Source organism: Elephas maximus, chromosome 12 (assembly GCF_024166365.1).
Source record: "Elephas maximus indicus isolate mEleMax1 chromosome 12, mEleMax1 primary haplotype, whole genome shotgun sequence".
Classification (NCBI taxonomy): domain Eukaryota; kingdom Metazoa; phylum Chordata; class Mammalia; order Proboscidea; family Elephantidae; genus Elephas; species Elephas maximus.
In genome coordinates, this window is record NC_064830.1 from 104,633,812 (window position 1) to 104,652,103 (window position 18,292).

General features: G+C 50.6%; 1 protein-coding gene across 3 annotated transcripts in view; it reads right to left on the reverse strand.

Moving 5' to 3' along the window:
- Nucleotides 1-12,908: 12,908 nt before the first annotated feature.
- The window catches only part of GALNT17 (polypeptide N-acetylgalactosaminyltransferase 17), a 542,269-nt gene continuing 536,885 nt past the window's right edge, over nucleotides 12,909-18,292 (reverse strand). For all 3 annotated transcript variants that reach the window (XM_049904713.1, XM_049904712.1, XM_049904711.1), the window contains 2 exons: nucleotides 15,736-15,903; nucleotides 12,909-14,615 (listed from right to left, as the gene is read on the reverse strand). In XM_049904713.1, coding sequence (XP_049760670.1) covers nucleotides 14,487-14,615; nucleotides 15,736-15,903 — 297 coding nt within the window. In that variant the 3' untranslated portion in view covers nucleotides 12,909-14,486. The remainder of the gene's footprint in view (nucleotides 14,616-15,735; nucleotides 15,904-18,292) is intronic.

Sequence of the window (18,292 nt, forward strand, 5' to 3'; positions counted from 1 at the left end):
CTAAAAAGCACACAAGAAAAAAGGGCCTGTTGGTAACTGCTATGGCAGATATAATTTTGAAACAATAGCAAAACAACCAAAAATATATGTATGGGTATATGTGTATGTGTATGTGTAGGTGTATGTGCGTATACGTATGTATATATGTGTGTATATACAGGTATATGCGCATATATGTGACTGTATGCACATACGGTCATATATATAATAAAGTCATATATGTAATAAAATACTAACACTTCTTAGACAAGACCAAAAACCTCGCAGGATTGGTTTTCGGGGTGTGAAGAATGTGATAGTTAAGGTTGTGTGTCAGCTTGGATGGGCCATGATTCTCAGTGGTTTGGCAGTCGTATGATATTGTGGGAAACCCTGGTGGCATAGTGGTTAAGTGCTACAGCTACCAAGCAAGAGGTCTGCAGTTCGAATCCGCCAGGCACTCCTTGGAAACTCTATGGGGCAGTTCTACTCTGTCCTATAGGGTTGCTATGAGTCGGAATCGACTCGACAGCACTGGGTTTGGTTTTTTTTTTTATGATGTTGTGATCAATTCCATGATGAGATTTGATATAATGTGATCCCCTCCATGGTGGGGTCTGTTGTGAGTAGCCAATAAGCTGAAAGGGTGTTTCTTTGGGGACGTGACCTGCAACCCATCTAGATGGACTCTCTGGCAAGGCTCATGGTCTCTTGCTGGCTCTGAATCCTGCAGCAGGCTCTTGTTTTCTGACCTCCGATTCCTGAGACTTGAGCTAGCAGCTTACCTGTGGTCTTGCCTGCCAATCTTGGGTTTGCCAGCCCCTACAGCTGTGTGAATCAGTAGAAGTCCCCAGCCTGACCCACGGACTTCGGACTTTCTAACCTCTACAACCGTGTAAGCCATTTCCTTGATCTAGATCTCTCTCTGCATATGTATACTTTACTGGTTTCGCTTTTCTAGAGAACCCAGCCTAAGACAAAGAATTAGAACCACAGTCTTGCAGAACATCTCAGTCAACTGGCATAATATAGCTCATAAAGTTATGTTCTACATCCTAGTTGGTGAGTAGTGTCTGGGGTCTTTAAAGCTCTCAAGTGGCCATCTAAGATACAACTCGGGGTCTCTACTCGTCCAGAGTAAAAGAGAAAGAAGGAGACCAAAGACTCAAAGAAAAAACCAGTCTACAGAACAAAGAGTCTGCACAAACCACAGCCTCATCTACCCTGAGACCAGAAGAGCTAGATGGTGCCCGGCTCCCACTACCAACCCCTAATCCGGGCCACAATAGATGAACCTAGATAGAATGAGAGAAAAATGTAGAACAGAGCCTCAAATTCCAAAATCAAAAAAACTAAAACCAGACCTACTGGACTGGTTGAGACTGGAGGATTCCCCGAGACTACTTCCTAGGTACTCTTCAAAATTTAAACCACAACTGACCCCTGAGGTCGCCTTGTAGCTAAATGACAGATTAGCTCAAGAAATAATGAAATTGCCCGTAAGAACCACACAGCTTTAAAAAATCACCTGTGTGAGACCAAACTGTCAACAGTTACTTTAAAACAAAGGTGAGAATGTAAGGGGGCAGAGAAACTAGACTAATGGAAATGGAACAACCAGAATGGAAATAATTACAATGTTCCCTTATAATGAAGAGTGTAACCAACATCACTGAACAACTTGTACAGAAATTATTGAATGGGAACCTAAACTGCTGTGTAAACTTTCACTGAAAACACAATAAAATATTATTATTAAAGGAAAAAATCCTTGGAAGGCCCTCAAACGCCTGGAGATAGTGGGTCCCCCACAGCTGGTACCACCTGTCAGACCAGAGGTCAGAGCACAGAGCGGGAAGCTTGGTCCCCTCTCACCGGCTCCTCCTCCCAGCCTTCACAAACAGCCAGCCCTGAGGTCTCCTGAGGCCACAAGCTCCCCTTGTTTACTTGTTTTTTGGTGACAATATACACAACAAAACATACACCCATTCAGCAATTTTTACATGTACACTTCATTGATAATAATGACCTATACTTTTTTTTTTTTACATTGATCAAAAGGAGGAAGAAACGTGGAACAGAATTTCAAATTCTCATTGAAACCAGAGGATACGTTGAGTCTGGAGGAGCTCCCAAATCTATTGCCTGGAAACAGCTTTTAAGCCTTGAACGGAAGCTGTCCCATGAAATCATCTTTAAACTAATTTAGCTCATTTAATCAAGAGTGTTCCCTTGTTTTAACTCATTTCAGAGAAAAGGAAACAGCGGAAGCACTGCCAGGCGACAGACAGCAGGGGGCGCCAGAGCACTGCTCTCCGCTGCCCCTTTGGCGCGACCTTCTGGAGCTCAGCTCCTAAAGGAGGCCGGGGGCCCCCGAGACAGCAGACCCCGGTTTTGCACACACCGAGGTCCCCAGCAGCCACCACTCTGTAAATGAGAGGGAACAGCAGAGAGGGGGGCTGATGCTGTCTAGCCAGGCCCTGCTCTCTGCCACTCTGCTGTGCCGCTGTCCTGGCAGCCATGGGCACCCACATACCACGCCGGGGACACCCCAGGCTGGCTCACAGCTTGCTGTCTTTTCAAACCTCACAATTTTCTGTCCTCTCAACAAGAAAGGGGGATGCGGGGTCCGTGTCATAGAAGAACGTGCTTCAAATCTCCACCAGAGGCCGCAGGTGTGCAGCTGTGAGGAGAGCCCACCTGCCTTTCTCCCCTTCAGAAAAGGTGGGGCCTGCAAAGGAGACCACGGTTGACCAGCCTGCTCTCTTTCTGCCTGTTTTTCTCTCTTTGCCTGTCTCTATCTCGCTCTCTAGGAGGTCTGGTGGCGCAGTGGTTAAGCGCTCGGCTGGTAACCAAAAGGTCTGGGATTCGAACCCACTAGGCGCTCTGAGGGAGAAAGATGTGGCAACCTGCTTCTGTAAAGATGACAACCTTGGAAACCCTATGGGGCAGTTCTTCTCCGTCCTGTAGGGTGGCTATGGAAACCCTGGTGGCATAGCGGTTAAGTGCTACAGCTGCTAACCAGAGGGCCGGCAGCTGAAATCCACCAGGCGCTCCTTGGAAACTCTATGGGGCAGTTCCACTCTGTCCTATAGAGTCGCTATGAGTCGGAATCGACTCCAGGGCAGTGGGCTTGGTTTTTTCAGTGGAGGGTGGCTATAAGCTGGAATGGACTAGCCAGCAATGGGTTAGCCCACTGTCTGCTTATCTCTCTCCTTCTTCCCTCTCCTTTTCTTTCTTTACTCTTTGCCTCTCCTTTTGTCTGTCTCTTTGCCTTTCTGGCTGAATGTCTCTAAACCAGTTGCTGTTGAGTTGATTCCGACTCATGGCGACCCCCTGTGTGTCAGAGGAGAACTGAGCTCCATAGGGCTTTCAATGGCCGATTTTTCAGAAGTGGATAGCCAGGCCTTTCTTCTGAGGCTCCTGGGTGGATTTGAACCACCAACCTTTCGGTTAATAGCTGAGTGTGTTAACCATTTGCACCACGCAGGAAATCACCTGATGTCTCTTTGTCTCTATTTCCAGTTCTCTGTTTATTTCTACCTCTCTTTGTCTCTTTTTATCTCTCTCTTTGGATATGTTTCTCTCTGTCTCTTCTGCTCTCTTTCTAACACACACACACACAGAGGGAGAGAGAGAGAACACTGCAACTCAAGCAGCCCTTTGGCCTTGGCCTTCGTACTCACATGGCACAGGCCCTGACGTGATTCATCCTCCAGGCAGCCTCACCGCCGGATCCAATGAATCTTGCGGTCTGGACTGTGGTGTGGTCAGACAAACACAGGAGCTGACGTCCACAGACCCTTCTCCACCTGCCGTGACGGGCCTGCATCCATGGACCTTCTCCGTCTCTGTGACGGCTGACTAACCTTAGACAAGCTGCCTCACCCTCTGCGTCTCTTGTTCAAATGGACCTCACCAAATTCGATTAAATCGTTTACTTAAGTCGGGTTCGTGTAAGGGTTAAATAGACGTGGTTGGCAGTTTTGGTTCCTGAGACCCCTGCGCCTCGTGTATCTTCTCCCCTTGAGTGCGGGCTGGGTGTAGTGACTTGCTTCTAACACAAAGTCTGTGACAAAGGTGATGGGATGTCATTCTGAGATTAGGTTACCAGAGACTGATTTCTGACTTGCGGTGCAAACAGGTAACATACTCGGCTGCTAACCAAAAAGTTGGATATTCAAGGCCACTCAGAGGGGCCTCAGAAGAAAAGCCTGGCAATCTATTTCCCAAAAAACAACCACTGAGAACTCTACGGAGCACACTTCTACTCTTGACTCCCTCAGCGGCAGCTGGTTTCCGCTCCTCTCCCGGTGCCTCTCGTCTGCTTGCTCTGAGGACCCAGCTGCAGTGTGGTGAACTGTCCGAGAGAGCCCACATGGCAAGGAACTGAGGGGCAGCCTTATCATTGCAAAATAGCTGCTGCAGCTCCAGCCATCATGTCCATGTTCCGGGGAGCAGGAAAAGAATGGGACAAAGGTCAAAGGGCATATCTCCCAACTGTACTGGCTTCTCTAAAGAGCATTCGGAGAGGCCCCAGCCAACGACTTGCACTTACCTCTCGTTGCTGCTCACTGAAATACAGAGTTCCCTTACCACATCCCCTTGTTCCCTAGGGGAGCAGAAGATGGATTCGCTCAGACCCAGATCCCAATTGGCTTTTCTATAACAGCCATTAACGGTATTGACTGAGCTGTCGGTGTCACTGCGCTTCCCTGGCTGTGCTGAGAATGCCTGCGGCCACGGGCCTTTGTTAGGGCTAATAATGGATGGGTGTGAGCCAGTGGCAGGGACATCTCCTGGGCGGATGGATGACCACTTCCCAGACACAGGCATCCAGAGCTGGCCAGGGCTGCCCGGGATGACAGGACGGCATAATGCCCATGCAGCACCTTCTTTTAACTATTGAAACCTGTGGCTGTCAAGTCTATTCCAGCTCATGGCGACCCCCTGTGTTAGAGTAGAACTGAACTCCGTAGGGTTTTCTTGGCTGTAATCTTTATGGAAGCAGATTGCCAGGCCTTTATTCTGTGCTGCCACTGGGTGGGTTCAAACTGCCAGCCTTTAGGTACTAGTAGTTGAGCACAAACTGTTTGAGCCACTGAAGGACCTTTTTAATTATTCGTAGACTGTGTTTATTTGTTTTTTTAGGGAACCCTGGTGGCACAGTGGTTAAGAGCTCAGGCTGCTAATCAAACAGTCAGCAGTTCAAATCCACCAGCCACTCCTTGGAAACCCTATGGGGCAGTTCTAGTCTGTCCTGTAGGGCTGCTGTGAGCCAGAATCAACTCGATGGCAATGGGTTTTTGTTTTGTATTTATTAGAATAGTTTCAGACTTACAAAAAAAGTTAGACTAGATAGTACAGAGAGCTCTCATAAGATACTCCACCCACACACCCAGTTTCTCTTGTTGTTATTATCTTATCTTACATTAGTATGATACATTTGTTACAATCTTTGTTGTTGGTTGCTGTCCATTCAATTCCATTCTGACTCATGGCCACCACATGGTGAGCATAGACCTTCATAGGGTTTTGCAAGGCTGTGACTTTTCAGAAGCAGATTGCCAGGCCTTTCTTCCAAGGCACCTCTGGGTAGTTTCGAACCACCAACCTTTTGATGAGTAGTCTAGGGCTTAATTGTTTGTGCCACCCAGGGACTCTTTTTGGTTACAATTAATGAACTAATGTTGATGTACTATTGTTAACTAAAGTCCAGAGTTTATTCGGAGTTGATTCATTTTTACCCAGTGGCCCTCTGTTTTGGGATATCATCCAGGATCCCACATCACATTCAGTCATCACGTCTCCGTAGGCTTCTTTCAGCTGTGACATTTTCTCAGACTTTCCTTGTTTTTGATGACAAGCAGTTTTGAGGAGTAGTGGTCCAATATTTTGTAGAATGTCCCTCATCTGCAATTTGATGTTTTTCTCATGATTAGGCTGGGGTTATGGGTTTTTGAAGGCGCAGTGGCTGAGCACTCAGCTGCTAACTGAAAGGTCAGCGGTTCAAACCCCCCCAGCTGCTCTGAGGCAGAAAGATGTGGCAGTCTGCTTCTTAAAGATTACAGCCTGGGAGACCCTATGGAGCAGTTCTACTCTGTCCTCTTGGGGCGCCATGAGTTGGAATCAACTGGATGGCACACAACAACAACAACAACAACAACTACAACAACAACAACATGGCTTAGGGGAAGGAAGACCCCAGAGGTAGAGGGCCATTCTCATCACATCGTATCAAGTGTGTGTACTGCCAACATGGTCTGTGACTGTTGGTGTTGACCTTGGTCACCTGGCTGAAGTGAAGTTGTTTAGGCTTCTCCAGTATAAAGTTACCCGCCGCCCCCCTCCATACTGTGCTGTTTGGAAGGAAGTCACTATGCGTAGCCCCCACCTAAGGAATGAGGAGTTATGCTTCCTCTCCTGCAGGTGGGCTTGTGGTTGTTAGCTGCCATCAAGTCAGCCCTCACACTCATGGCGACCCCACGTACAACAGAAGGAAACACTGTCCGGTCCTGTGTCATCCCTGTGAGGGGTTGTTCATCAGACTATTGTGATCCTCAGTTTTCACTGGCCGATTTTGGAAAGTGGGTCATCAGGCCTTTCTTCCTAGCCTGTCTTGATCTGGAAGCTCTGCTGCAACTGTTGGGTGTCGTAGCAATATACAAGTTTCTACTAACAGGTGGGTGGTGGCTGTACATAAGGTGTATTGGCCAGGACTCCAGCTTGGCCTCCCACATGTTAGGTGCTGTTGAGTCAATTTTCCACTCATATCGACCCCCTAATGACAGAGCAGAACTGCGCCATCGGGTTTTCCTGGCCGTAATCTTTACGGAAGCAGATTGCCAGGTCTTCCTCCTGCAAAGCCAAGGGGTGGGTTGGAACCACCAACCTTTAGCTTAGCAGCTGAGTACTTAACCATTGTGTCCCCAGGCGTCCTTGGGTCTCCCATAGAGAAGGCGAGAATTCTACCATTGAGCCACCCTGCCTCCCTCTGTGAGGGTGCAGCACTTATATAACTTACTTGGAATTCTGCACTTGCCTCTTCTCAGTGAACATTTTTAAACTACAAGAGGCCGTGATAGTTTCTTCGTGTTTCACTGCTTGACCTAAAATACCCCTGTTACGTTTTCTTAAAATAAAAGGCTTAGGAATGTGTACTTTGACTTTGCCCAGGCTTAAATATTAAGTGATGTTTTTAAAGAATGGCGTGCTTTATTTTCCACCCTGTGAATCACCCAGTTAAATAAACTATGAACTGTCTGGTCCACTCCTCAGCTTCAAAAGGGACATGTAACAAGTATAACTTTCGTTGCCCGGCTGTCACGCACATGCCCATGAAAAGAAGCTCTTGTGATACCCAGCTCTGTCGCTGGAGCCCACGGCTCACGTTCGTACCAGCACTCGGAGGAGGGGGACAGAGAGCCATTGAAGGGGTTTACTTCAGACCAGCAGAGTCCTACAGACGTAGGGCTGGCGGTAACACCAACACTCACCTCAAAAAGCAGTCGCTGGACAAGGGCATCGTGGTTGGTCAAGTAGAGGTGTTACCAGAATAAGGGTCTGGCCTCTCACTGGTCAAGAATGAGCAGGTAAGTCATGTAGAGTTTTCCACACGAGCAAAGCTTTACTGAAGAGGTTTGCAAGTGGAGATGAGGAGGGCCTAGAGCAACGCATACGCCCCTCTCACAGAACAAAAGACAGGCCTGGGTTTTTAAAAGTTCTTGGGCAGGAAAAGATGCATGTTTATTCACAGGCACAGGCGGGGATATGGTAACTATGGTGCCCGCAGCAGCTTTCTAAGATGGCTCCTGTCCTGAAGGCCTCTGGGATTTATAGCAGGACTTATTATGGGGTGTCGCGCCTGCAAAGTCTCTCTCTCCCCAAGTTCGATTCCTGGCTGCTGCTGCTGCCCCTCACCACCCCTGGTGGAAGGTCACACAGCAGTCACAGGTGGATGTTCTGTGTATGTCCCTGGGGCTGGTTTTCTCCAGCTGCTTCTCTAAGACAACTTTAAAGAAGTTTGCCAGCTATCTTCTGATACCCTGCCCGTTTGTTCTGGGGAATGGCTTTGTTTCTACACCCTGGCCCATTTTCTGTACTTTGTTTGCAGATTTGGGGGCCCCTCTGTTACCTGTTTTAGAGGGTCAGCAAAAACAAGGGAAACTCTCAATGAGATGGATTGACACAATAGCCCCAGCAATGGACTCAACATACAAATGATCATGAAGATGGCGCAGGACGGGGCAAGCTTTCGTTCTGTTATACAGGGGGTCTCTGTGAGTCAGAGCCAACAACAACAAACCTCAACTTGAACTTCTCCAGGGGACAGAACCCCCTCCCTCCTCAGTCCTCCCACTCCTGCTTTGGACAAACAAACAGCTCTATTACAAAGCAGGTCTTACACTGAGCTTAAATCCAAACTCCGCTTCCGCCCATCTGGCTCTGCTCTGCCTCCTCGAGCAATAAGGAGTACATCCATCCATCTCTCCCACCACGGTCCCCCACCTGCCCATGGCCCACCGATTCTTCAAGTCTTCTCCAAGCTCAACCCTCTGGTTTCTTTAACGACAAGAATGGTTTCCAGTCTGGTCACCCACCAGCTGCTCTTCCTTGAATGGACTCCGGGGGGGCAGGGTAACACTTCCTTCTGGACTTGAGACTCCAAGATCCCACTGGCTTCTTTCTGAGACTCCAGACCCGTGTTGAGCTAACCATCATGAGCTGACAAAATGAGCCCATCTCATTTAGTTCCAGATGCCTGTTAAGCCAGACCTCCCCTAGCGTGCATCAGTACAGGTGGCTTTTTGGACCAAAATGTAGGAATTTACATTAATCCCATTATATTTAACTGTCATGACCCCATTACGTATTACATGTATGAATTTATGTGTATCCATATGCAAGGAGGAATCCCAGGGGGATGCAATCGGAAAAAGCACTTGGCTAACTAACCGGAAGGTTGGCAGTTCAAACTCACCCAGAGGTTCCTTGGAAGAAAGGCCTGGTGGTCTGCTTCCAAAAGGTCACAGCTGTGAAAATCCGATGGAGCACAGTTCTACTCTGAAACACACGGGGTTGCCAACAGTCAGAACCGACTCCATGGCACCTGGGTGTTTGAGAGAAGCACCGACCTTTCCCAACTTCTAGCCTTCAATGTTCAACTTCCTCACCCCCTGAATAGTTATTTAAAGATTATTAAAAATGAGTAACTTTAAAAAAATTTTAAAAAAAGAAAGGAAAGAGAAGCCTTCCACCACCACAACCCAAAGCCCGGATGATTTCTTCCTCAGAGATGGCAGCTTTCTCCCACAAGCTGTCATCACTCCTATTTATCGCACAGCAGTCAAGAGTTAGGTACTATTTAATATGACACCCCTGGGAGATTGTCACACGTGCTGGGAGAGCCTGGGAAAGCAGACAGGAGGGCTGTGGGAGGCCAGGGTGCCCAGTGGCTGGGAATCAGGGTTCTGTCGTTCTCTCTCCTTAGCAGTTACCAATTTCCTGGACGCTGTTGGCTGCTTTCTGCCCAGCACTATGCCCTAGGCTGCTTACTGGTTAGACCCTCACTGAACTCTCCAGAAAGAAATGCAGGTTCACTCTAGGGGCCAGAGCTGCAATTCTACGTTCAAAAGGAATTCTGGAAACAGCGTTGAGAAATACTTCCTGTAAACCCAAACCCGTTGCCGTCAACTCAATTCTGACTCATAGCAACTGTATAGGACAGAGTAGAGCTGCCCCATAGGGCTTCCAAAGCTGAAATCTTTACCGAAGCAGACTGCCACATCTTCCTCCTGCGGAGCAGCTGGTGATTCAAAATGCCAACATTTTGGTTAGCAGCCAAGCACTTAACCACTTAAACAAAAAAACCAGACCCGCTGCCGTCTAGTTGATACTGACTCATGGTGACTTCATGTGTTACAGAGTAGAACTGCCCCATAGGCAGCTCCTTGGCTGTCATCTTTATGGAAGCAGATTGCCAGGCCTTTCTTCCATGGTACGCCAGGTAGATTTGAACTGTCAACCTTTAAACGAGCCGTTGAGTGCCAGTGAAACAAAATTATATGACAGGAAAAAAAGGCTTCCAAAACCTAAGTAGAAAGGATTGGAGTGACTTAAGACGGTGGATCCTGGCCCAAGTTGTGCTTTTTAGTTTTATCTATTTCTTCCTTATCTAACCACCCCAGCGATGGTATTTCAAGCCACCAGAATAAGTGAAAGTATAAAGAAAACATTTGAGAAGTAAGAGACATAGATTTGTTGGCTTTGATGGCTTGGACGTTTACCAGGAATACCATCTGTGAGTTTTCTGCCATTTAATTTGAGAGGGAAGAGTATGCGAAAAAAGAGAAAGAAACGGCCACAACCAGGGCTTGTGGGAGGGTCGGTGTAAGGGAAGAGGGCTGAGGAGGTAGGAGGAGCCCCAGAAAAGGCCATGAGATCTCCACCCCTCCTCTACAGCATCCACCACTGACTGAGGGCAAGAGGGGGCCCAGAACGGATGTCACCTCTCAAACTCTGCTGTTGTCGTTGGTAACCATCGAGTTGGCCTCCGACTCATGGCAATCCCATGCACAATGGAAGGAAGCGCTGCCAGGTCCTACACCGTCCCCGTTGTGATCCACGGGGTTTTCTTCGGCTGATTTTTGGAAGCAGAAGGCCAGGTCTTTCTTCTTAGTCCATCTTAGTCTGGAAGCTTCTCTGAAACCCATCCAGCATCATAATAACACACAAGCCCCTGCTGACAGACGGGTGGTGGCTGCACACAAGGTGCACTGGCCGGGAATTGAACCAGGGTCTCCCACATGGAAGGTGAGAATTGTACCACAGACCCACCAGTGCCCCCCTCACTATACAAACTCGAAACATTCGAGGTCGGGGGTGAGTTTTCCTTGTGCTTGTTGCTGGGAGCTGGAAGGTGCATTTAACTCTCTGCCCAGCAGTCACCCTGCCGACAGGTAGGCTTTTGTCAGCTTTCACTCCCCCCTCCCCCAGCCGCCTACACACCTCTTCTTAGCCTTTGCCCTTGGCCTGCCATGCCTACCTCCATCAGGCCCAGGTGAGACCCTGTGGGTTGAAGCGGGTGCTGGCCCCCATGCTGACCTCACCTCTGACCTGTCTCCCCAGGGCTCCCACCCTTTGGGAAGTAGCCGTGGTGCCGGTATGAATGGACAGCCCAGGCCCCCTGACGCTGGAATCCAGGGCCGGGGCTGAGACATGGAGCACACCTACTCATGCCAGGAGGCCCTGAGCAGCACCCCTATCCTATCTAGCCAGACATCTGTCCTGCTGGGAGGTGGTGCTAAAGAAGGGACACCCACCTCTCAGTTCCAGGACACTTCCGGTACCGGTATGGAGGGGGAGGCCTCACAAGGAAAAATGAGCCCGAAGTGTGGGACCCTCTGACTCTCTCCTTTGGCTTGGGGTGGGGGCTCTAGCCCCATCAGAGGCTTTGGGTGTGGGCGCTGTGGGACAACAGAGCAGGAATTACGGCTGTCTTTGGTTTGAGGCTGTTTTGGCTCGTGGCGCAATGATTAAGGGCTCGGCTGCTTATAGGGTAATTCTCTGTCACATGGGGTCACTATGAGTCAAAATCAACTCGATGGCACCTGGCAACAGGTTCTTCTCCTGTAGGATAAACCTGGGCCCACTGAATCCTCTTTGGATTTGGGGCCAAAGCCTCAGCTAAAAATAGTAAAATGGGGGGCTGCCATCTTTGTACCTGCATCTCACGACATTCACATGGAGGGAGAACAGCTCAGTCAGGCAGGACGCTGCCCACAGGACGTCTTACAACCACCTCAGCCTATGCCTGCAGCCCACGTGGAACCCTGCCAAGTTTTAGCGCTTTTCACCTCACAGTTACCCTGATGTTTAAGACATTGATGTTTAAGTTTCGCTAACTCCTTGCTACAAAACGGCACCATTTCCCATTGATGTGCTCATGAACCCCAATTCTCATGGAACCCCAAAGATACATGGCAGATGTGAGTGCTTAAGTGTCGTGTGATGCCAAACAGGACGGGCCTTCTGGCCTCCTCAGAGGTTTTCTGGTTTCTTCAATAGAAAATGGGGGTGTCGTGGCCGAGGGGGCTCCCTGCCCGTCCCCCTGTGCCCACTGCCATGACAGAGGCCTTCCGTCCTATAGAATTTCCTTCCTCCATGCACAGCCAGTAGGCAGATGCTGCCCCAGCAGGCCCCATGGTCTAGCGGGCCGAGGACTCCACAGCATGGGGCCAAGGTGGTCAGGGTCATGAGGCCAGGCCACCTGCAACGCTTCTCTCCTATAGCACCAACCTGGCTGTGCTAACCCAGGTGTTCCGGGGGTTAGTAAGTGGGTGCCAGATGCCAAGCTTTGTCTGTCCTCTTTGGGGGGAAGGCATGTGCAAGGGCAGGCTGGCTTTGTCTCACCCCTGTGCTGGGAGGGCTTTTTGCCTTTAATTAGACCGAAAAAAAGGGGGGAAAAAAAAGCCAGCTGCCATTGACTCAGTTCTGACTTATGGCGACCCCATGTGTACGGAGTAAAATGCTCCAGTGGAACTGCTCAATAGGGGTTTCCAGGCTGTAACCTTTTGGAAGCAGATTGCCAGGACTTTCTTCCACAGTGCACCTGCTAACCTTTGGGCTAGTAATCAAGTGCTTAACTGTGCCACCCTGGTACTCCTTAATAAGACCAAACTCCCCAAAACCAAAGACGCCTTCTTCTATGTTGCTCAAGCCGCCCTCCCAACCCTGGGCTCTGGAGGAATCAAGAAGCAAACAAGATATCGAGAATGGCTACACAACTCGACGAATACGATCAGTGTCACTGGATTGTATGTGTAGAAGCTGTTGAATTGGTACATGTTTTGCTGTGTATGTTTGCACCAAAAAAATAAATAAATTATTACAAAAAAACAAGAAGAAGCAAACAAGACCACTTTGGGAAGTGCTAACAGGTATTTATTTCACAAGGTGGGAGATGGGGTGGGGGATGATCACGAATAAGATGCCACCAAATGAGACACTGTGAACCACAAACTGGGCAGCTTCAGGGTTTGGTTCTGGGCAGGGGCTGGCCGGGGCAGCAGGAGGGAGAGAGATGGTAACGGGTAAAAGGGGCAGCCTTCCTGTCTGGGCACCACTCGAGGCCACCCCAGGACTCCACGCCCCTCTGGCCTTCTGCTTGGCCAGCGACGGGCAGCCAACCAGGCGAGCAGTGAAGCACCAAGCCCACAGCTACACATCTATGTTTGGTCTACCACACGCTCAGCTGCACGCATCCAGACACGCACCCACACGGAGCACACATGCTTGCACACACACACGTGCTCGCACACACACATGCTTGCAGACACCCTGCCATGCACACCACACAGCACACGTACTCACTCATGTGCATGACACACGGCCATATATTAACTCTGATTTACAAGTGTACCCTAACCAGAGGGCAATTGGGGAAAAAAAAAAAAATTATTACTCTTAAGAGAGGAAAACAACTGCCTTCTCCCTGTCAACCAGCAGAGTGTGGGGCAAGATGAGAGGAAGGCAGAGCTGCTTCTGGGTTTCTGGCCCTCCTGGGCTGGCTGCAGCCCTGAAGCCCCAGGTGGTGCCTCCTCTTGCTCTTCTCCCTGGGGCAGCCTGAGTGTCCAGGCATCCTGGTCCTCACACAGACAGAGTGGGCACCAACAGGCCCTAGCCCCGGCCCCTAGCAGCTGAGACCATCCTGCCTGCTCAGCAGACACAGGCAGAAGAGCCCGCCCCAGCACAAAGGAGCCTGGTGTCCAGGTGACCGGGAGCCGCAGCACCACTTCCTTCTAAGCCATCTCTGGGGAGGTCCAGAAGAGTCTGGAGCTGTCGCCACGAAAGCCACCCTGATGGGAGGGTTTGGGGGTGGTGGCTGTCTTGGGGTTGTGGATGGGCATCTGAGCAGAAGCAATCCAGGGGAAACTGAGTCTCAGGGTCTCGCTGCCTCCTCAGAGACAGAGGGGGGCTAGGATGTGGCTCAAGTCTCCCCCTGCCACTTTGATTAGGACCAAGATGGAAGTCAGAAGCTGCTGTGGATGCAAAAGGTGGGAGCGAGGAGGGGACCCTGCCGGCCCCGGATCCTGACCCCGGGGTGGGAGCAAGGAGGGGACCCTGCCAGCCCCAGATCCTGACCCCGGGGTGGGAGCGAGGAGGGGACCCTGCCGGCCCCGGATCCTGACCCCGGGGTGGGAGCAAGGAGGGGACCCTGCTGGCCCCGGATCCTGACCCTGGGGTGGGAAGATGACCAGGAGGAGATGTGGACAGTTTCACTCTTTTGCACCAGGTTACATCCGGGGCTGCAGAAGACACATCTCTGGTTTTCCAGAGCAGGGTGGGGGGCCTTTCCACAGAGTGCAAGCCTCATGGGTGGCTGAGTGCCTGATGGGCAGAACGTCTCCCTCGGGGGCACGGGACGCTGGACAAACACCACTTCTCCCCTTGCTGTCTCTGCACCCCAGTGGCTGGTCCAGGGATGGACAGACCCCGGCTCCTGCTGGCTACTTAACGGAGTTCTTGATCGTCCACCTCTGCCCAGTGCAGCCGCGGAGAATGAGGTCGACGCCCGCCAGGCCGCGGTTCTCCACCTCCAGGCAGCGTCCTGTGCCCTTGTTCATGATGGCTCCATTCTGGGAAAAGGGAGAGAGAGAAGGAAAAAGACAGAGAGGGGCAGACAGAGACACAGGCGTAACCACCTCTATACCTGGCACACGGCTTCTCATTGGGATCCAATCCCATTGAAATTCCACGCACAGGGAGGACTTGGGGAGCCTCCTCTGGGCACCCTTAAGTCAGAAAATAAATCAGCTTCATCAAGTTCAAGTGGCTGAGCCAGGCGATGGGCACTGGGTAGCGGGGTCAGAATGAGTTTTTTGGGTTTTGAGCCTAGCTCTCAGGAGCCCTGGTGGTACAGTGGTTAAGTGCTGGGCTACTAACTGAAAGGTCGGCAGTTCTAATCCACCAGACGCTCCGTGGGAGAAAGATGTGGCAGTCTGCTTGCATAGAGATTACGGCCTTGGAAACCCTATGGGGCACTTCTACTCTGTCCTATAAGGTCACTGTGAGTCAGAATTGATGCTGGTGCGTTTTGGTTTGGTAACCTAGCCCTCACGCTGACCCCATGTGTGCAAAGTAGAACTATGCTCCATAAGATTTTCACAGCTGTGACTTCTTAGAAGCGGACCACCAGGGCCTGTCTTTCAAGGTGCCTCTGGGTGGGTTTGAACCACCAACCCTGCAGTTGGTAGCCAAATGTCTAACCATTTGGGCCACCCAGAGTTGGAATCAACACTACAGCAATTGGTTTTAACCAAGCTCTGGAGTCCCTAGGTTAACAGGCTTGGCTGCTAACCACAAGGTTGGAATTCGAGTCCACCCAGAGGCACCCAGGAAGGAAGACCTGGAGCTCTACCTCCCAAACATCAGCCTGGAGAGCCCTGCGGAGCACGGCTCTGCTCTGACACACGAAGGGTCGCCATGGGTCAGAATCAGTTTGACGGCAGCTGTTCTTTCCTTCCTGTAACCCAGCCCTCGCACTGACAGTATTCGGTATCGGGAAGGCCGACTCCCATAGAAACCCCCCACTGATTCCCCGGCAAGTGCTCTGAGTCCAGGAGCCTGGCCTGGGGCTAGGAGACAGCACTCTGGGCTGCACCTGGCTGGGTCCCCTCGGGGAAGCCAGCTTTCCACCTGTGGCCTGCAGCATCCTCACCTGCCCCGGGCTGCTGGCCCAGGCCACGCAGCACTCACCTGGATGAAGTTCCAGCGTTTGTACAGACTGCTTTTGACCTTGTCACAGTCGAGAAGCTGGGGGAGTCGACTCTTGGCATTGTCCACCAGGCAGCGGGTGTCAGGGAGGAGCGTGGTGGTCCCCAGCGCGCCCAGGTGCAGGAAGCCTTCCTTGGTGTATCGGGCCAGCTGTGGGGGAGCCGGAGAGCAGGGGTGGGAGGTAGGGTGTGAGCACAGGAGGAAGTCTGCAGGCCTCACCCGCCCCTACTGGTCAACACTGCAGAGACGGCCACCTCTAGTCCTGCCACCCCGCCCCCCAGGGACCCATCCCTTAGCACAGCCTGCTCCAGGAAGCCCTCCTGGCCACTCCCTGATTGCTTCCGTAGCATGTCCTCAGCCAAGGTTTTAGGATTTTAGTTGCCTGTTTAGCAACAGGGGAAGCAGGAACAGAGAAGGAGCAGGGTCTCTGATTTCTAAAACCTGGCTGTGCTTTCAGGTGGCTGAGCCATCTTGAACAATTCACTAACCTCTCGGAGCCTCCATTTCCTCCTCATTTGTAAATTGGAATTAATCAGACCTGCACCGCTGCAAGGAGTCCCTGGGGGGTACAAACGGTTAGTGTGCTCGGCTGCTAACCGAAAGGTGGAGGTTTGAGTCTACCGAGAGGTGCCTCAGAAGAAAGGCCTGGTTATCCACTTTCAAAAAATCAGTTATTGAAAACGCTATGGAGCACAGTTTTACTCCGACACACGTGGGGCCACCATGAGTCGGAAGTGATTCTACAGCAACCTTTTCTGGTTTTTTTCACATTGCTGCAAAGGGCCCAGAGAGGCAACTCCCTGAAGGAGAAACAGGTATGTCAGAAGGCATGGAATTGCACAGGTATTAAGAGACACTAAAAACTCAAACCCCAATGAGACACCACATTTTATAAAAATAGAGCTTCCTCATTGTGGCGATGTTAGCATAACTCAGGACCTCGCATCCCTGGGCTGGGGGGAGAGTAAATTACTACAATCTTTTTGGAAGGAAATTTCAAAATATGTACTTGGTGCTTTAAAAGTGTTCCTCCCTCCTTGACTCAGTAAGCCCCCTTTTAGAAATCTCTCCCAAGGAAAGAACCGGAACGTGAATGAATTTCATGTATATATAGGGTGTCCGCTGCAGCCTGGAACACGAGGGAAAAGCAGCCCCATCGTAAGTGTGCAGTGCAGTCCTGGTACTTGCTTTCTTGTCCGAGCAAGCAGCAAGCGGACACTGGGAGACAGGGGTAGGTGGCAAAAATGGCCACACCCTTCACTCTTCCCTGTGTGTGTCAGCTGCAGTAAGACTTTGCGGCAGCTCCCATCAAGAAATGGAGGCGATTTCCCTATCCCGGGGATGTTGGCCTGTGACTTGCTTTGGCCAAAAGAATGTAGCACGAGTGAGGGTGCACCTGTTCTTAGACTAGGCCTAAAAATGCCTTGCTGGCTTCCACCCAGGCTCTGGGAACCCTGCGGCCACCGTGGAGTTAGCCCAGGCTAGCCAGCTGGGGGATGAGAGACAGTGGCCCAGCCAATAGCCGGTCCACCACTGGACAGTGGATGAGGCCATCCTACATCAGCCAGCCCTCTGCTGACCTGCTAGCCTGAATTATGCATTCAAGAGATGCCTGAATGAACGTGTAAGGTCAGTCAAGCCTGACCCAGATCCATCCAGCTGACCTGTACCCTCATAGACCAGAACCAAACCCATTGCCATCAAGTCGATTCTAACTCATAGTGACCCTATAGCAATAATAAATGAATACTGCTTGAAGTCACTAAGTTTTGGGGTGGTTGTTATTTAGCACTCATTAACTGATACAGAGATGGTCTGCCCACCGACCCTTCCCACAACAGGGCCCATACTAGGTGGGGCTTCCCTTCCCTGGCTGCTCATTCATGGCGACCTCGTGTGTGTCAGAGTAAAACTCCGCTCTACATGATCTTCAAGGGCTGGTTTTTCAGAAGTAGATTTCCAGGCTTTTATTCCAAGGTGCCTCTAGGTGGACTCGAACCGCCAACCTTTTGGTTAGCAGCCAAGCGCATTAACCATTTACCCCACGCAGGGACTCCTTGTTGTTGTTATTAGGTGCTGTTGAGTCAATTTTCAAGCAGCCCTATGTGACAGAATAGAACTGCCCCACAGGGTTCTCTAGGCTGTCATCTTCACGGGAGCAGATCACCAGGTCTCTTTCTCTTACGAGGCTGCTGAGGGGGCTCAAATCGCGAACCCTTTGGTTAGCAGCTGAGCACTTTACTATTGTACCACCAAGGCTCCCCTAGGGACTCCTTAGTCCAACTTAAAGAAACAAACAAAATGTATTGACCCGTCTTACACACTCCTTAGGGGCAGAGTATGTGAGTAATTAATTTTGTTCCTTGCCAGGAGCAAATCACATACCAAGTGCTCAAAACATTTTTGTGGATGAGCACAATACACAGGGGGTGAATGTCTTCGTTTAAAAAACCCGTCATGTCTGTTCAGTTAAACTCCATGGGTGTACTGCGAAGAGTCTCTTGTGTGCCCTCCTGGGGAGGGCTTGGGGAGGATACAA